Source organism: Hyperolius riggenbachi, chromosome 1 (genome assembly GCF_040937935.1).
Source record: "Hyperolius riggenbachi isolate aHypRig1 chromosome 1, aHypRig1.pri, whole genome shotgun sequence".
Taxonomy (NCBI): Eukaryota; Metazoa; Chordata; class Amphibia; order Anura; family Hyperoliidae; genus Hyperolius; species Hyperolius riggenbachi.
This window is the reverse complement of record NC_090646.1, coordinates 659598285-659614223: the sequence shown is the minus strand read 5'-3', so window position 1 is coordinate 659614223 and position 15939 is coordinate 659598285. Positions and strand designations below refer to the sequence as shown.

General features: G+C 45.4%; 1 protein-coding gene across 1 annotated transcript in view; it reads left to right on the top strand.

The window, feature by feature from the left end:
* EPG5 (ectopic P-granules 5 autophagy tethering factor) overlaps positions 1 to 15939 on the top strand; it is a 160672-nt gene that overhangs the window by 126553 nt on the left and 18180 nt on the right. The window contains exons 36-40 of the mRNA XM_068252178.1: positions 753 to 928; positions 3443 to 3628; positions 4933 to 5142; positions 6647 to 6791; positions 10588 to 10830. Of these exons, the coding sequence (XP_068108279.1) occupies positions 753 to 928; positions 3443 to 3628; positions 4933 to 5142; positions 6647 to 6791; positions 10588 to 10830 (960 nt within the window). The remainder of the gene's footprint in view (positions 1 to 752; positions 929 to 3442; positions 3629 to 4932; positions 5143 to 6646; positions 6792 to 10587; positions 10831 to 15939) is intronic.

Genomic DNA, 15939 nt, shown 5'->3' with positions numbered 1-15939 from the left:
ACAATGGACTGATGTGAAAGGATCCTGTTGGTTTACATAGAATGCGTTCAGTTTGGTTCCGGTAAATATTTTTCTGCCAGTGTTAGTCTGCATTGTGGGAGATCTCTTTCTCTGCTCTTGTGTGACCTCTTGCAAGTGGTTTTTTTAAATATAGATACAGTATGTCATAGTCTTATCAAACTTGGTTAAAGTGTACCTGAGATGGGAACATATATATATATATATATATATATATATATATATATATATATATATATATATATATATATATATATATATATATATATATATATATATATATATATATATACATATACATACATACATACATACCCTGGGCTTCCTCTAGCCCCCTTCAGGCTTATCTCTCCCTCGCTGTCCTCCTCCACCTCCTCATTTGTCCGCAACTGGCCCCGGAAAGTTGACTAGTCAAGACCAGTCATTGCAGGCGCAGTCCAGCTTAGTGCGCTCCCCTGTCTCGTGGCCGTGCCGCACATGTGCAGTTGACCCCAGACCAATTTGGACTTTCCAGTGCAAATTGCGGAGGACGACGACATGTGAGCAGTAAGCCTGGAGGGGAGCTAGAGGTGGCCTTAGGTATGTATATTTTATATATAAGTCCCCATCTCAGGTTTACTTTAAGTATTGAACATAATAAGGAAACTATAGTGATAAATAAAAAAAAAATATTTTGTTCAAATAAAGGTAGCTGGGTTTTCCTGTCTAACATCTATCACATGACCTTGTTGCAGATCACCTGCTTCCTGGCCAGCGGGGGGCGATGTGGCTGCATCTGATGCACTATTGTGAGACCTGCACGGCCCCCATGACTCCGGAGTTCATCCTGTTTGCCTACCACACGGAGTACATCAAGCTACCATGGAAGGACATGTACCCCGATCAGACCCTCATGGAAGAGTTCTTCAAAGTAGGTCTCCGTGCAAAAAACTTTGTGTTGTTTCCAATTCATCCACTAGAGGTGTAAAGTGCAGTGTTCCAAAGTGAAAAAACTCTCAAATGAACTTTGGGAGGTTTATAAACCGCGTGTGTTTTTGAAAAGCAACAGACATTTACTTACCTGGGGGCTTCTCTGTAGTCCCTTGTCTTTATGGAAACGTCCTTGTTCATATCTCTGCTCCACAGGTTGACTTTTCCGCTGTGATAACCTAGCCTGTCTTCTTGGCTGCCGCATTGCATGCTGGGGAATGTAGTTCATTGATGTGGTTACATCACCCAGCATGCATTGCAGATCCCCAGCATGAATTGCGATGGCCAGGGACAAAACTGCGAAAATGTTGCAAAGGTTAATAGAAAGTGGAGGCCTTCATATAGAAGGGGGCTACTGAGCAGCCCCCGTATTAAGTAAATACCCCTTGGGAGGAGGTTCGTTTGAGAAGTTTTCAAAATATGGTGCAAAATTCCCTTTAAGGGTTATATGTTTTGTCTGAAGTAGAACATTTTACATTTGGCTGTGTAGCTCAATGAATAATAATAATACAATACAGAATACAGAACACAGAACCTCCTAGTCCCCATCCTCTATGGAAATGCATGTTGGTTTGTAGAGTTGTGGATCAGTATTTCTTGTGTCTAGTGATGGTGGTGGACAATCTGACTGTGTATAGATATGCTGGTCACCAATCTTCCTTCTCCAGTGATGGTGGTCAGTCTGTGTCCAGTGGTGGTTGTGGCCCTTTTCCATTACGTCTAGTGGATGTTTGTCTCCTTTATAGGCTTGTTATTTATTTTTTTTGTGGCAGTGAGTGACCCTTTTGTCTACTAGTGGCCAGCCATACTTTAGTTCTCTATTGTCCAGTAGGGATCAGTCAACCTTTTCATCCAGTCCATTAGTTTCCCTTTTGTCGAGAGGTGGCTGGTCTCCCCTTTGTCCACTGGTGGTAATGGTGATTGTGGTTATTCTTCCTTGTGTCCAGTGATGATGGTGGTCAGTCTGCCTGTGCCCAGTCAGTGTCAGCCAGTCTTCCATGTCGCCAATGGCGGTGGTGGTCACCAGTCTCCATGGGTTAAAGAGTCTAGAGGTGATGGTGGTCTGTCTTCTTTTTAACTTGGCGGTCAGTCTACTGGTGTCAGTGGTGTTGGCCATCAGCCCCTTTATGTCCTAGAAGTGGTGTTGAATCTTCCTTTATCCAGTGGGGTCAGTCTTGTCCATCGGTGATGTTGAGTTTTCCCATGTTCCGTGGTGGTGGATCTGCATGAATCTAGTGGTAGTTACCAGACTGCAGTTGTCCAGAGGTAGTTGATATCATTCTCCATGATCAATGATGATGGTTAGGAGTCTCTCTTGTGTCTAGTGGTGTGGTTGATTTTCTATTTGTTGAGAAGTGGTGGTAACCTCTCTCTGTGTTCAGCGGGTTTGGAGTCACTCAATGGTTTCAGTGGTCTCCTAAAGTACAGTATAGTAGAAGGAGGCACTCCACAGGCAAGAACTTGCGTTCAGTTTTATTACATGTCGATAGACACTATATGTTTCGGGCTCCGCCCTTCATCAGGTGATGAAGGGCAGAGCCCGAAACATGTAGTGTGTATTGACATGTAATAAAACTGAACGCAAGTTCTTGCCTGTGGAGTGCCTCCTTCTACTATACTGTGTATCACTGTGTGGAGCAGAGGTGGTGTACCTGCCTGGAGGAGTTGCACCGGCATTTGCTCTCCCGACTGAGGATTGAGCCACCTGAGTAAAGTTCGATCACTTATTACTGGGTCTCCTAAAATACCCTGGAACCGGAGGAAAATCTATTACATGAATCACATGGTGGGCTAGATTACCATTTAACAACTGCCTGCCAGCCCATCGGCGGCAGAACGTGGCTGGATGTGTGCACGTATACAGGCAGGTGTGCTCTGATTGCCTGCACTGCAAGTCTATTGTTTTAAAACGTCTGATGAGTGCAAAAATAGGACGTTTTAAAACACCCTCATTGCAGCAACATGTTAGGGTGTATCCTGACAGTTCTTGTTGTTATTGGGGTCCCTCCATTCCCCGTCCTATGTCCCTGTAGCTCCCGTGTCACCTGGAAATTCCTCCAAGAAGCGCAAAGCTATTCTAAAGTGCGAAGGTGCACGTTTCGAGCTGTGCCTGCGCAGTGAAAGAAACCGCGAATGAGCGAGCAATGTTGCTAAAAGTGTGCTTTCCGTTTTTCATATTCGGCTAGTGTTTTACATTGAATATGAAGACCATAATGGGACGGATACTTCTAAAACTGTAATCTAGCCCACCATGGGCTTCTGTCGGTTTTTAACCCTAGTTCAGGGGTACCACCACTGACTACTATGCTCCTTCCGTTGTAATAATACTTGTAACCCTCCTCCTCCTCCCCCCCCCCCGGGTAGCAGGAAATGCTGCTGTTTCCCTGCTCCCGGACGGATTGGTTAATGCTATGCTACCCCCTGCATGACATGCAGTTTTCTCCGTATCCCCTAGGTGGAGCGAGGAAGCCCTAAGAGCTGTTTCCTCTTCCTGGGATCCGTACTGTGTAACGTGAATTGGATGAGTGTCCTGGCGGATGCGTGGGGTCCCGTTCCTCGCCCGGAAACGCACCGCATGCTGGTCTGTCTCCTCTACATGCTGGTCTTCCTCACCAAAGAGGAGAAGCTGATCAATGAACCGGTAAGTTACATTTGTAAATAACTTTCTATGGTGAAGTCTAAGGCTCCTTTTACACTTGCAGATGAAACCTGCGTTGCGTTACTCTATTTTACTGCAAGATTAGTGCAAACAGTGCTCTTTGCAGTAAACTCTAGACAGTCATCGAATGGTTAAACCTACAGACACCCAGCGCTCCAACACAAATATTGGGACCGCAAACCCATATGAGCGAGACACTGGTTAATATCCAAAACTTAGAACACAATTTATTGGTACAAATGCCATAAGCAAGTTAAAACAAAAACTCACCTAAACGGTCTATAGCAAATGGTGTGGGTGCACATAGAATGATTGAACATGTTAATGATTGCCATGGAGGGGGGGGGGGAGCTGATTGGAGGCCTCCTGTAAATCACTAGGGTACAGGGAGGATGGTGGGGGGGGGGGGGGGGGGGGGCAGGAGATGAACTATTGTTACGAAAGGAGGCATCTCTCACATGTTTGACTAACGCTTTGGGCTATTTGGGCTTTAACGATAGAAACAACATTTCAGATTTTTGTAGATGACCGTGGTAATGGCTTTTATCTTTTTGTATTTGTATGTATTACTCCTACCTTAAAGGACAGGTGCGAGAAGAAAAAAAGAAAAACAAAATCTCCAGCCCCTGGCAGCCTATCTGTCCCTCGCCAGTGTCCCGGGGTTCCCTCCGTTGCAGATGCCGACCTCACCAGGACGGCATCTTCTGCACCTGGGAAGAACGCTCCAGGCCACGTGATCGTGAGCGGCACGGCTGCGCACTCGTGCAGGCACAGAAATGCCAACCTGGCGAGTTCGGCACCTGTAACGGAGGGGATCCCGGGACACCGGAGCTACGGCGAGGGACAGATAGACTGCCAGGGGCTGGGGGGAGCCCTGGGTAAGTAGATCTTGTGTTTTTTTTTGTTTTGTTTTTCTTTCCGTCTTCTCACTCCGGGCCTTTAAGGGTTAATGTGTGATACACTGCCTTCAACTCCCCCCCCCCCCCCCCCAAGGTATACAGGTGGGCGTGGATAGGAAGGGGTAAGACCTGGTGGCCTGAGGAGGCGTAGAAACATGTGAAACAGCTGTCGGCACAGGTGGCCTTTTAATCCTGTTGTAACGTATTGTTGTGTTCAATAAAAGTATCCCTGAATCGATTGCCGAAATCCACTTATCTCTTTTTGATATCAAATGTATATATGTTCCCAAATATTTGTCTTGCACTCTGTACAGCGCTACGGAAGATGTTGGCGCTATATGAGTAAACAATAATACTATTGCTGATGACTGTTCCTCCTCCGTACAGGCGGCTCCTCTGATCAGCCTCCTGGGACAGGCCGGCACGCTGTCGTGGCACTTGGTGGACGCTGTGTCCTATCAGAATGTCATCGGATACTTCAGCAGCCACTACCCCCCATCGGTGGTCCTGAGCCCCCACCTGGCAGACGAGCTGCTCCTCAAGCTGCTTCGGGTGTCTGCAGGACTGAACACTTTCCCGGAGTGCAGCATCTATTCAGTGAGTGTCTGCGGTGGCCGGAAATCTATCACAATTACGTTGGGGCAGCCATGTTGCTGCACCAATCTTCAGCAGATTCCATTGTAATGATCGAATCTGCCGAAGGGAAATAAGGTGTATGGGCACCTTTTAAGGAACCAGGAGATGATTGTCCCACATATTATAGCTTATACTGTGGTGGGGATCAGGAGGTGTGAGAGGATAGAATGTATACAGACCGCCACCTAACTGAAAGGTCCATTGATGGGAAGCAGCAGAGTCGTGTGGCAGTGCACGGAGCAGAGTCGTGTGGCAGTGCACGGAGCAGAGTCGTGGGGCAGTGCACGGAGCAGAGTCGTGGGGCAGTGCACGGAGCAGAGTCGTGGGGCAGTGCACGGAGCAGAGTCGTGGGGCAGTGCACGGAGCAGAGTCGTGGGGCAGTGCACGGAGCAGAGTCGTGGGGCAGTGCACGGAGCAGAGTCGTGGGGCAGTGCACGGAGCAGAGTCGTGGGGCAGTGCACGGAGCAGAGTCGTGGGGCAGTGCACGGAGCAGAGTCGTGTGGCAGTGCACGGAGCAGAGTACTGTAGCAGAGGGAAGTTGTAGAGAGCGATAGGACAGCATGGACCACCCAGAGTGGAAGTAGTAGTTAGGCCTGAATGATAAATCAAATTTAAACCGAAAATCGAGATCACCAAGATCATAATTTCGGAATCGTCAAAGCGCCAATTTCCACAATTGCGTCATTTCCGCATGGGGTAAGTTTGAAGAAGTGGGTTTAAACTTCCCCTAAGTCCCGCAGCATTGGCAGTGTTGGACATACCTTCCATGCGAGTCCAACGATGTCCGTCCTCTGGCCGTCTGCCGGCTCTTGTGCACGGCATACCTACTGGTTCCTGTACGTCACATGACATACAGGATGTATGCCGTGCATTAGAGCCTGCAGGAGGAGAAGTGGATAGACGGGCATCACTGGACCTGTGCTGGAAGGTAGATCCACAGTGCTGCAGCTTGGGGGACAGAGGGGGCACAGAGAGACAAATGGGGTGCAGAGAGAGACTGGGACAGAGAGGCACAGAGGGGGAGCATAGTTTGATTTGAAGAAAATCTGCAATCGAATCAAAATTGTGATTTCAGACAGAAATTGGTCAATTTAAATTTTTCCTAAAATCGTTCAGGCCTAATAGTAGTGTTACAATAGAGCACAATATAGCAGATCAGTTGAAAAAATGGCACACCGCTCGCACCTGTTAATTTGGGAGGTGCCTGGTTTACAGCTTCTGCGCTCTGTAGCGGCTCCCACATACACACAGCTACTAGCACCGTATATTTTTTTTTGCAGTGGCTACTCCTCTTAGAAGCTTGTTCTCCTGGGAGCCAATATCAGCACTCGCTCATGCCCATTATACACTTTCTAATGTACTCATGAATTGGCCTTTGGCACCTGGAAGTAAAGCTTAGACCCCAGCTGCTTCTATATATGAAAATGCCACACTGCTGACTATTTGACTTTTCTTCCTTGTCTAGGACGTCACCCCCAAGTGCCGAATATACGTCCAGCAGATGGTCCAGTTTTTGGGCTCTTTGGAGCAGAGCAGCAAAATCACCATCCCGGTGCTGGAGCAGGAGATGTGCAAACTGCTGGATGATATCTCCATATTCAGCCCGCCAGGTGAGCTCCTCCTCGCAGTGCGACCATTGTCCAAGCATGGCAGAAACGCTAGCATTGCTGAACACGCACATAATGCAAGTCAATGGGCCACATGAAAAACCGCATAAACTTCCGTTTTGCAATGTGCGCTTTTAAAAATGCTGGTTTTGTTGGATATTTTTCAAAAACGCACATAATGAAAGTCAATGGTGGTGCAGATGTATTGCTTTTTAGTGCGTTTTTATATGCGTTTAAATAAAACAAGTTTGATGTATGTCCGCTTCCTGTTGACTTCCTAGCGATTTGCATTAAACGCATTAAAAAAAGCATACAAAAGGCATATGCGTAATGTATATGCAAACCGCAAATGCATTAAAACGCAAAAAAGAAACACCCAAATGCACATAAAACACACTAAAAATGCACAAACGCAAATGCATCAAACCGCGCCCTTTCCCGCACTGCCAAGTGTGCATCCAGCATGTTCTTTTCCATGTTTAAAGAGACTCCATAACAAAAATTTCAGCAGTATTTCTCCTATCCTACAAGTTCATAAGGCTGTTCCATTGTGCTCTGGCTTACTGCAGCACTTTCTACTTGCACCATCTCTGTAATAAATCAACTTATCTTTCCTCTGTCGGATTTGTCGGCTGTGTCTGGAAGCCTGCCAAGTTCTTCAGTAATGTGAACAAGTTAACTCCTTCCAAGCCCCTCCAGTGCTCCTGTCATGATTATTCCTCACAGACAATGTCCCTTGCTCTCACTGTCAGCTTGTCTGCTATCTGAGCGGCTGATAAACACAGACTGAGGGCTGGTGCACACCAAAACCCGCTAGCAGATCCGCAAAACGCTAGCAGATTTTTAAACGCTTTTTTTTTATTTTTATGAGGCGTTTTGCTAGCGTTTTACGGATTGCTGCTGCGGTTTTCAGTATAGTAGATTTCATATATTGTTACAGTAAAGCTGTTACTGAACAGCTTCTGTAACAAAAACGCCTGCAAAACCGCTCTGAACAGGCGTTTTTCAGAGCGGTTTGCGTTTTTCCTATACTTAACATTGAGGCAGAAACGCATCCGAAATCCAAAAAATGCCTCACCCAGGCATTTTTCGTTTCTGCAAAACGCCTGCCGCTCTGGTGTGCACCACCCCATTGAGATACATTGACCAAGCAGATCCGCAGCCGCAAGCGGATCTGAAAACGCGGAAAAAGCCGCTCGGTGTGCACCAGCCCTGATAAACTGAACAAAGAATAGCTGGCTGAGGAGGAAGCTGCCTGTCAGGCTGACACGAGTGCAGAGCCAAGACACAGCTTGTCATGCTTCATTGACACAGAGCTCTTTCAAAACTTGCACATAACCTCTGGAGACTGAATTCAATGTGTAACCCACTGAATTCTCTGTGTACTTACTGTGTATTAACTGAGTTCACTGCTCTGCTGATGTACTTCCTGTTTTGGTGGCCATCTTTTCTGTTTACAAAACCGTTTATAAAACATTTTTTTTACCCTCTTTATTGCAGCGGAGAGCAGCAAAAATATTACAGAGGGGGCTAGGAGATGACCCCAAACAGGCAGGGATGTTTGTTTATACTTCATTTTGTGAATACAGGTTCTCTTTAAAATGACAAACTATTTCAGCCCAGTAGTTCTCTCATCTTCTTGAATAATTCGGCGCTATCTCCTGAAGTTTCCCAGGACTGCATAAAGCAGAAGGAGGCTTACCGGAATCTTGAAAGCCAAATCCCAAGGTCTAATTACGCTTTTCTATATACTTCTCTACTTTGTATAGACTAGAGCACATGCGATGCTAAGACTATAACAAATGATGGTTTCAGCCGTTGATAGCCATTGGTAGCCTAAACGTGTGCTGTCAGAGATTTAGGTTCTACTTATTTTGCTGAAAGAGATTTTGGAACCTTTTATTACTCACTGGGCCAGATTTATCAAGAGTGTCTGAGACAAAATGCTGGTAGGTTTGTAGAACATCGTGCAGAACTGTCTCAGGCACCTTAAGAAGCCACTAGATGGTGCTGTTTCCTTCCTAAACTGTTCTAAGTGAGGAGGAGCTAGAACAGTGTCTTACACAAAGGAACACAACAGTGTATGACTTGTTTGTTTATCCATCTGGGACACCAGAAGCCCAGGCTGTAATTTCTCTCCTAAACTTCCATTCTCAAATAATCTCAATGTCTGCTCTGTCTTTTACACACATTTTTAACATGCACTAACCAGTCAATTCTCCACACACTCGTCCGCAATTCCCCTCACCAGGGGGAAGAGGAGTTCACCTCAGTAACAAATGAGGGTGGGTAGATGGCAGTAAATCAAGAAGGAAGCTATGAGGTGTCAGCGTAAACCTGCTCTGTGAGGTTAAGAAGTGGTATTAGCCACTTCTTATTCAGAGACAGTTCTGCACTGTCCTTAATCTAAAGAAAACACTCAGAACTGCCGCAATTATCCTTCTCTTAAAGAGAATCTGTATTGTTAAAATCGCACAAAAGTAAACATACCAGTGCGTTAGGGGACATCTCCTATTACCCTCTGTCACTATTTCGCCGCTCCCGCCGCATTAAAAGTGGTTAAAAACAGTTTTAAAAAGTTTGTTTATAAACAAACAAAATGGCCACCAAAACAGGAAGTAGGTTGATGTACAGTATGTCCACACATAGAAAATATATCCATACACAAGCAGGCTGTATACAGCATTCCTTTTGAATCTCAAGAGATCATTTGTGTGTTTCTTTCCCCCTGCAGTTCTCCTGCACTGAAGTTTCAGGCTGCTCGTTTCTTCCTGCAAACAGCTTTGCCCTTGTCTGTAATTCTTCAGTATGTGAAAGCCCAGCCAGCTCAGAGGACGATTTATCCAGCTTGTAAAAGATAAGAGAGAAGCTGCTCTAATCTAAATAACACATAGGCAGTGTGCAGAGAGGGGCCTGAAGGGGGGAGATGCATCACAGAACCACAACACTGAAGAACTTGGCAGCCTTCCAGACACAGGCCGACAAGTCTGACAGGGGAAAGATACATTGATTTATTACAGAGACTGTGATAGCAGAAAGTGCTGCAGTTAGCCAGAGCACATTAGAATAGCTTTTGGAACTTGTAGGATGATAAAAAACAGGATGCAATTTTTGTTACGGAGTCTCTTTAAGTAAGCATTGGGGAGCTTCTTACAAACGTGCAGAACACTTCCCCCTGCTGGTAAGGACAGTTTAAGAAGAAAAAACTGTCGGTAAGGGCCTGTACACACTGCTGCACTTTTAAAATCGCATGCAATTTTTAAAGCGCAAGCCTTCATGAGAATAGGAAAAGCGCATCGCAGCAGCGTGTACAGGTCTCCGCGATTTTCATTATTTTTCAAAAGACCTTGCGATTAAAAAGCGCATGCGATTTGAAAAGCGCAGCGCAGGCGCAGCAGTGTGTACAGGCCCTAATGCTTTGATAAATCTGGCCCACTGACACCTGGGTGCTGAGATTAGCTGCGGTCCCAGAGAATCACTGCTGTAGGAGATTCTCGTCTGTCATATGACCCTTGCCGATCACATGAAGTGTAGTCCGCATATTGTCAAGTGGATACAAATGCTTTATTCAAACAGGCATAAGACATGCATGTTGGTGATGGACTTGTGCCCGTCTTATGCCAGGTTGAATAAAGCATTTTTATCCACTTGACAATATGCGGACTACACTTCACTTCCTGTCGCTCGAGCTGGAGCAGCCCTGTTCCTACACTGTATGTGGACTGAGTTTTTGAGCAGAAAGTCGCCTACTGCCACGATCACATGACCCTTGCCATTCACACGATTGGCTGTTTTGCAGATCTGGAGATGCAGAAACGTCACATGGCGCTCAGCAGTCTGTTCATGGAGCTCCTGATGGTGATGAATAACGCCAGCGTGACCACCGCCGAATCGCTGCGCGGGGCCCTCATCAGGTGGATCGACACTAAAGTACAAAGCCTGATGGTCATGCCTCTCCTCACAGCAGCCTGCCAGAGCCTGGCCTCCATCAAGCACATGGCAGAGGCTACGGAAGCCTGTATCCTGGCCTACTTCAGGGATGGTAAGCCCAACCGGTCTCAGGAGATTTATTAAGCGCCAACCTATTCTGTGGTGCTGTACAAACTAAGAAACAAACATGGGGTACAAAATAATACAGATAGTGGTATACACCAATATACAAAATACAGAATCAATACAAAGAGCAGAATTAGTAATAACAGTGACAGAATTATTATAAATGTGTAACCAAACACAAAAGGGTGAGAGAGCTCTGCCCTTGCGAGCTTACAGTCTAAGAGGGGGGGCTACAAGAGGGGAGGTAGCATACAATATTCATACCTAGAGGCAGTGTGGTTTAGGTTATCTGGTAGGAAGTACAACTTGGCCAGAGGTCAAAGGGGCAATGGCCTAAGGTAGAGTGTAGGCTTGACGGAAAAAGTGAGTTTTAAAGGCTTGTTTAAAGTGTAACTGTCGGGCATAAAATCAAAAATCAATATTTTATTTTTATCTGGTAAACAAGTAACAAGGATGCTAATCAGGCAATCCAAAAGTTAAAATCACTATTACTTTTCTTGCTGATAAATGATCATTCCCCAGTTTACCTGACTCTTATTTGGTATGTTGCCGCACAAAGGAAGTTGCAGGGCATGCTGGGTTGTCCTTTTTTGGTTCTGTACATTAGTTTAGTCTGAGGGGAAATAAAGAAGCAAAAAAAGACAACCCAGCATGCCCTGCAACTTCCTTTTTCCGGCAATTAGCATGCTTATTACTTGTTTACCAGATAAAAATAAACAATCGATTTTTGATTTTGTGCCTGACAGTTACACTTTAAAGATATCAAAAGTTAGAGAGTGACGGATGTGTTGTGGATTAAAGAGGAAGGGTGAAGCGCGTGAGAAATCTTGTAAGTGAATTTGAGGAGTTGGAGGAGGATTTTAGAGGAGGACAAAAGAAGGCCATGTGCAGATCTGAGATTGCGGTTGGGTTGGTATCTGGAAACTAGTGAGGATATGTACAGGGGAGAGAAATTGTGGAGAGCTTTGTAGGTTAGGGTTAGGAGTTTGAACTGGATCCTCTGGTTAATTGGCAGCTAATGAAGAGCTTGACAGAGAGGGTCGGCAGAGGAAGAGCGAGATCTGCTGCTGCCTACACAGATGTAGGACTACTTCACAGACAGTGCATTTCATATAAAGGGTATTTCAAGTCAGTTAAACAGATCTTCTTAGGAGTAATAATCCTTGCTTCTTATTTTTTAGGTTTTTTTAAATTGTTTTTAAAGAAACAAAGTATAAAAAAAAAGCAAAAAACACCATCTCAGCTGGTTTATGTCAATAAGTTCAGTAGCATGGTGAAAACATTGTTCTTACATACAGTATAAAGATGGCTATACATCAGTCAATGTGCCACCAGATCGACCATTAGGTAGATCCCTGTCTGATCGATCGAATCTAATCAGAGAGAGCTATCTATTCCCTGTCCACGCCCACTGATCAAAAGAGTAAAAACAAGTTCCGTCAGGCACTGCAGTGAATTCAAATGTATTCAGTAATCAAGCATTGCGTAAACCATAGCATATGGACGTGCTGTATTCAAGGGGAGATGCAAACAATTGTGCAAAAGTTGACATTTATGGATAAGATGGATGTCCTACCATATCTGAGGTGGGTGCAGGACAAGAACGGGTAGCCTAATGGCCGTTTCGCACGGCGGTACTTCTTCCGAGGCTGATCCACTTTTTTTTTTTTTTTACTCCTTTGACGCTATGTATCTATTGCTAAGCAAATCATGAGCATGCAGTAATTACAACTGAGGTGGAAGTTTGTGACCTGAACCTCCTGTCTTCCCCCTCTCTGCCAATAGGGAGACTGTAATCTGTATAGTGCCGGCTGATTGCACACTCTTCGATTCGACACTGCACACGGATTTCCCATACACTTCAGTATGAAATCTATTTTAAATCAGTTTTCTCCCCAGGCTCTTTTAGCTGGGTGCTCCACTCGGCTAATTTTGGTGAGCACCCGGCTGTCATCGGCTCACCTCCTCCTATGCTATAAGCAGAGTAGTGCAAAGAAGCACCGGCCCTGTATTCCATCATATTGACCCACCCGGCTATTTTTTCATGCCACCCGGCTGGAAAAAAATTCTGGGGAGAACACTGGGAAATTGTTCTGCTGCCCCCTGAGTTATAAATGTCTGTATCCTCCACCCAACATTGTCCTCCCAACCCAGTCTGTGTGTAGTGTTGAAGGCTCACCTGTCACATACAGGCATGAATTCTGTACTACTTGACATTGGCGTCGCTACACACGCCACGTGGTTTGGGTGCACATGGTGACGCTGTACATGTGAGCCTTCAACGCTACACAAAGGCATGGAGGGAGGGTCATTTACATTTGGGAGGACACAGGCCAGGGGTCCATCAGTTGTCGTGGTTGGATGCCATTACCTCCGCACACCCGATCAAGTCCTTGCGACCAAGATTTTTCATCAATCCTTATCACCCATTTTGGTGGGAAATCGATCAAAACATTGTTCAGGTGGCGACGTTGCGGTACCGATTTTTCTTTGATCCGATAAAATTGTCAGTTCGGAAGGGCGATCGGCCCACAAAATGGAGCGATGTGCGGGCACCCTAAACGCATACCGTATTCAACAACCCACATCTACGTTTCCATACACCTCCTACCCTGTATCATTTTCACTGAATGAAGTCCGCAAAATTCAAAGCCAACCTCAATTCAATTAGAGAGTACAAAAGAGATAAAGAAAATTAGAGAAAAACAAGAAAATAAAATGTCTCAGGCACCCACACAGGCCTGAACTAACAATATACTGTGATATACCATATATTTCGGACTATAAGACGCACCTAGGTTTAGAGGGCAAAAACCAGGGGAAAAATTCATCCTACTAATATAATAAATGGGAAAGTTTGGATGTTTGTTACTCGATCACGCAAAAACGGCTGAAGGGATTTGAATGAAATTTGGCACACACATAGTACATTACCTGGAATAACGTATAGGATACTTTTTATTCCCATAACCAAAAAGGGGGCGGAGACAAATGCAAATTTCATTCAAATCCGTTCAGCCATTTTTGCGTGATCGAGTAACAAACATCCAAACATCCAAATATCCAAACATCCGAACTTTCCCATTTATTATATTAGTAGGATTTATCCTACTAATCCTACTAATATAATAAATGGGAAAGTTCGGATGTTTGGATGTTTGTTACTCGATCACGCAAAAACGGCTGAACGGATTTGAATGAAATTCGGCACACACATAGTACATTACCTGGAATAAAGTATAGGATACTTTTTATTCCCATAACCAAAAAGAGACAAATACAAATTTCACTGGAAAATGTAAACTGCAGACATTCTTACACTGTTACACTGGAGGTGTGTTTAGCTACTAAGGGTAGAATGGTTAATTTGCATATATTCAGCAGTGGTGCCTGGGAGACATCTCAAGCTCACTCCAACCTGAATTATCGCACATTCTTTCTGTTTTAGGAAAGCAAACTTTTTTGTTTTTCTTAACATCTTAGTAAGGGGGCTTTTAGGACCATTGTAGTCCCTTACACACTCCAATAAGTTCTGGGTCACCGTGAGCTCGCTGGTTAGTCTGTACCTCTTGGTGTTACAAGCTCTACTGCATAGTAGAGATTCGAAGTTCGGATCTTTTCAATGATCCGGATGATTCGAATTGGATCATTGAAAAGATCCGGATCTTTGATCCGAATCTCGGATCATTTTACAAGGGAAGCATTCGGGGGTGAAATGAATAGCAGGACAGGTCTTTCCCTGCTGTGGACAGGAGAAGGGGAGGGGGGTGGACACGCAGAGAAGGGAGAAGATGGACAGAGGGCAGGGAGTGGACAGAGAAGGGAGGAGGGACGAGCAGAGAGCAGAAATGTTTGCACGTAATACCCACATGCTGAAGTCATATGCTTTACATATATTTCACCTATATGTTCATCTGTACACTTTGAATGGAAACGTCGCACAGTGAAAGAAAGCATTGCCCAAAGCATTCCCAGAAGTGAAGCGCAGCTGTTTAGAGTGAGTGCAGGAGGATCAGGACCCCGCTGCCCGCTGAGAGGGGGGCGTGTTGCTCCTGGCCCCGCCCCTTTTGCGATCCGAATCACTCATTTTGATGATTCGGATGATTCGACTCACAAAAAAGATTCGGATCAAAGATCCGAATCGTTCATGATCCGGACAACACTACTGCATAGTAGAGATGCAAAGTTCGGATCTTTTCAATGATTCGGATGATTCGAATCGGATCATTGAAAATATCCGGATCTTTGATCCGAATCTCGGATCATTTTACTAGGGAAGCATGGGGGGGGGGGGGGGGGGGGGGGTGAAATGACTAGCAGGACAGGACTTTCCCTGCAGTGGACAGACAAAGAAGGGGAGGGGGGTGGACAGATAGAGAAGAAGGGATGGTGGGCAGAGACGGGCAGGGAGTGAACAGAAAGGAGGAGGTGAACGAAGAGGGGTGAGCAGAGAGCAGAAATGTTTTTTTGCACACAATACCCAATTTCAATCGTATGCTTTACATATATTTCACCTATATGTTCATCTATATACTCTGAATGCAAACGTCTCACAGTGAAAGAAAGCATTCCCCTTTTCTCACCTCGAACACATCATACATTTAGGGAGAAGATAAGTGCAGCTGTTTAGAGCAGTGCAGGAGGATCATATTGCACAGCAATCACAGTGCCTGTGTTCCAAGCTGTCTGCAGAGTTACTGAGCTGTACTTCTCAGCCAAAAGTTACCCATTTGTTCACAACTACAACAGACAGCCTATAATCAGCAGCACATTGCAGCCAGTAGTGTGCTCCACACATATCTGGCGGTGGCACCCATGTCCCCTCTCCCAACTACCTGTCCCTGCAAGGCTGGCTGGTTCCCCTCCAACTGAGCGATCCATCTCCGCTCTGCTTCCAGGACCCCGGTGCCCGCTGAGAGAGGGGGGCATGCCGCTCCTGGCTCCACCCCTTTTGATCCGAATCTGTTCATTTTGATGATCCGGATGATTCGACTCACAAAAGAGATTCGGATCAAAGATCCAAATCGTTCATGATCCGGACAACACTACTGCATAGAGCCAAATGAATCTATGCCATGCACTGATGAGGATCAAA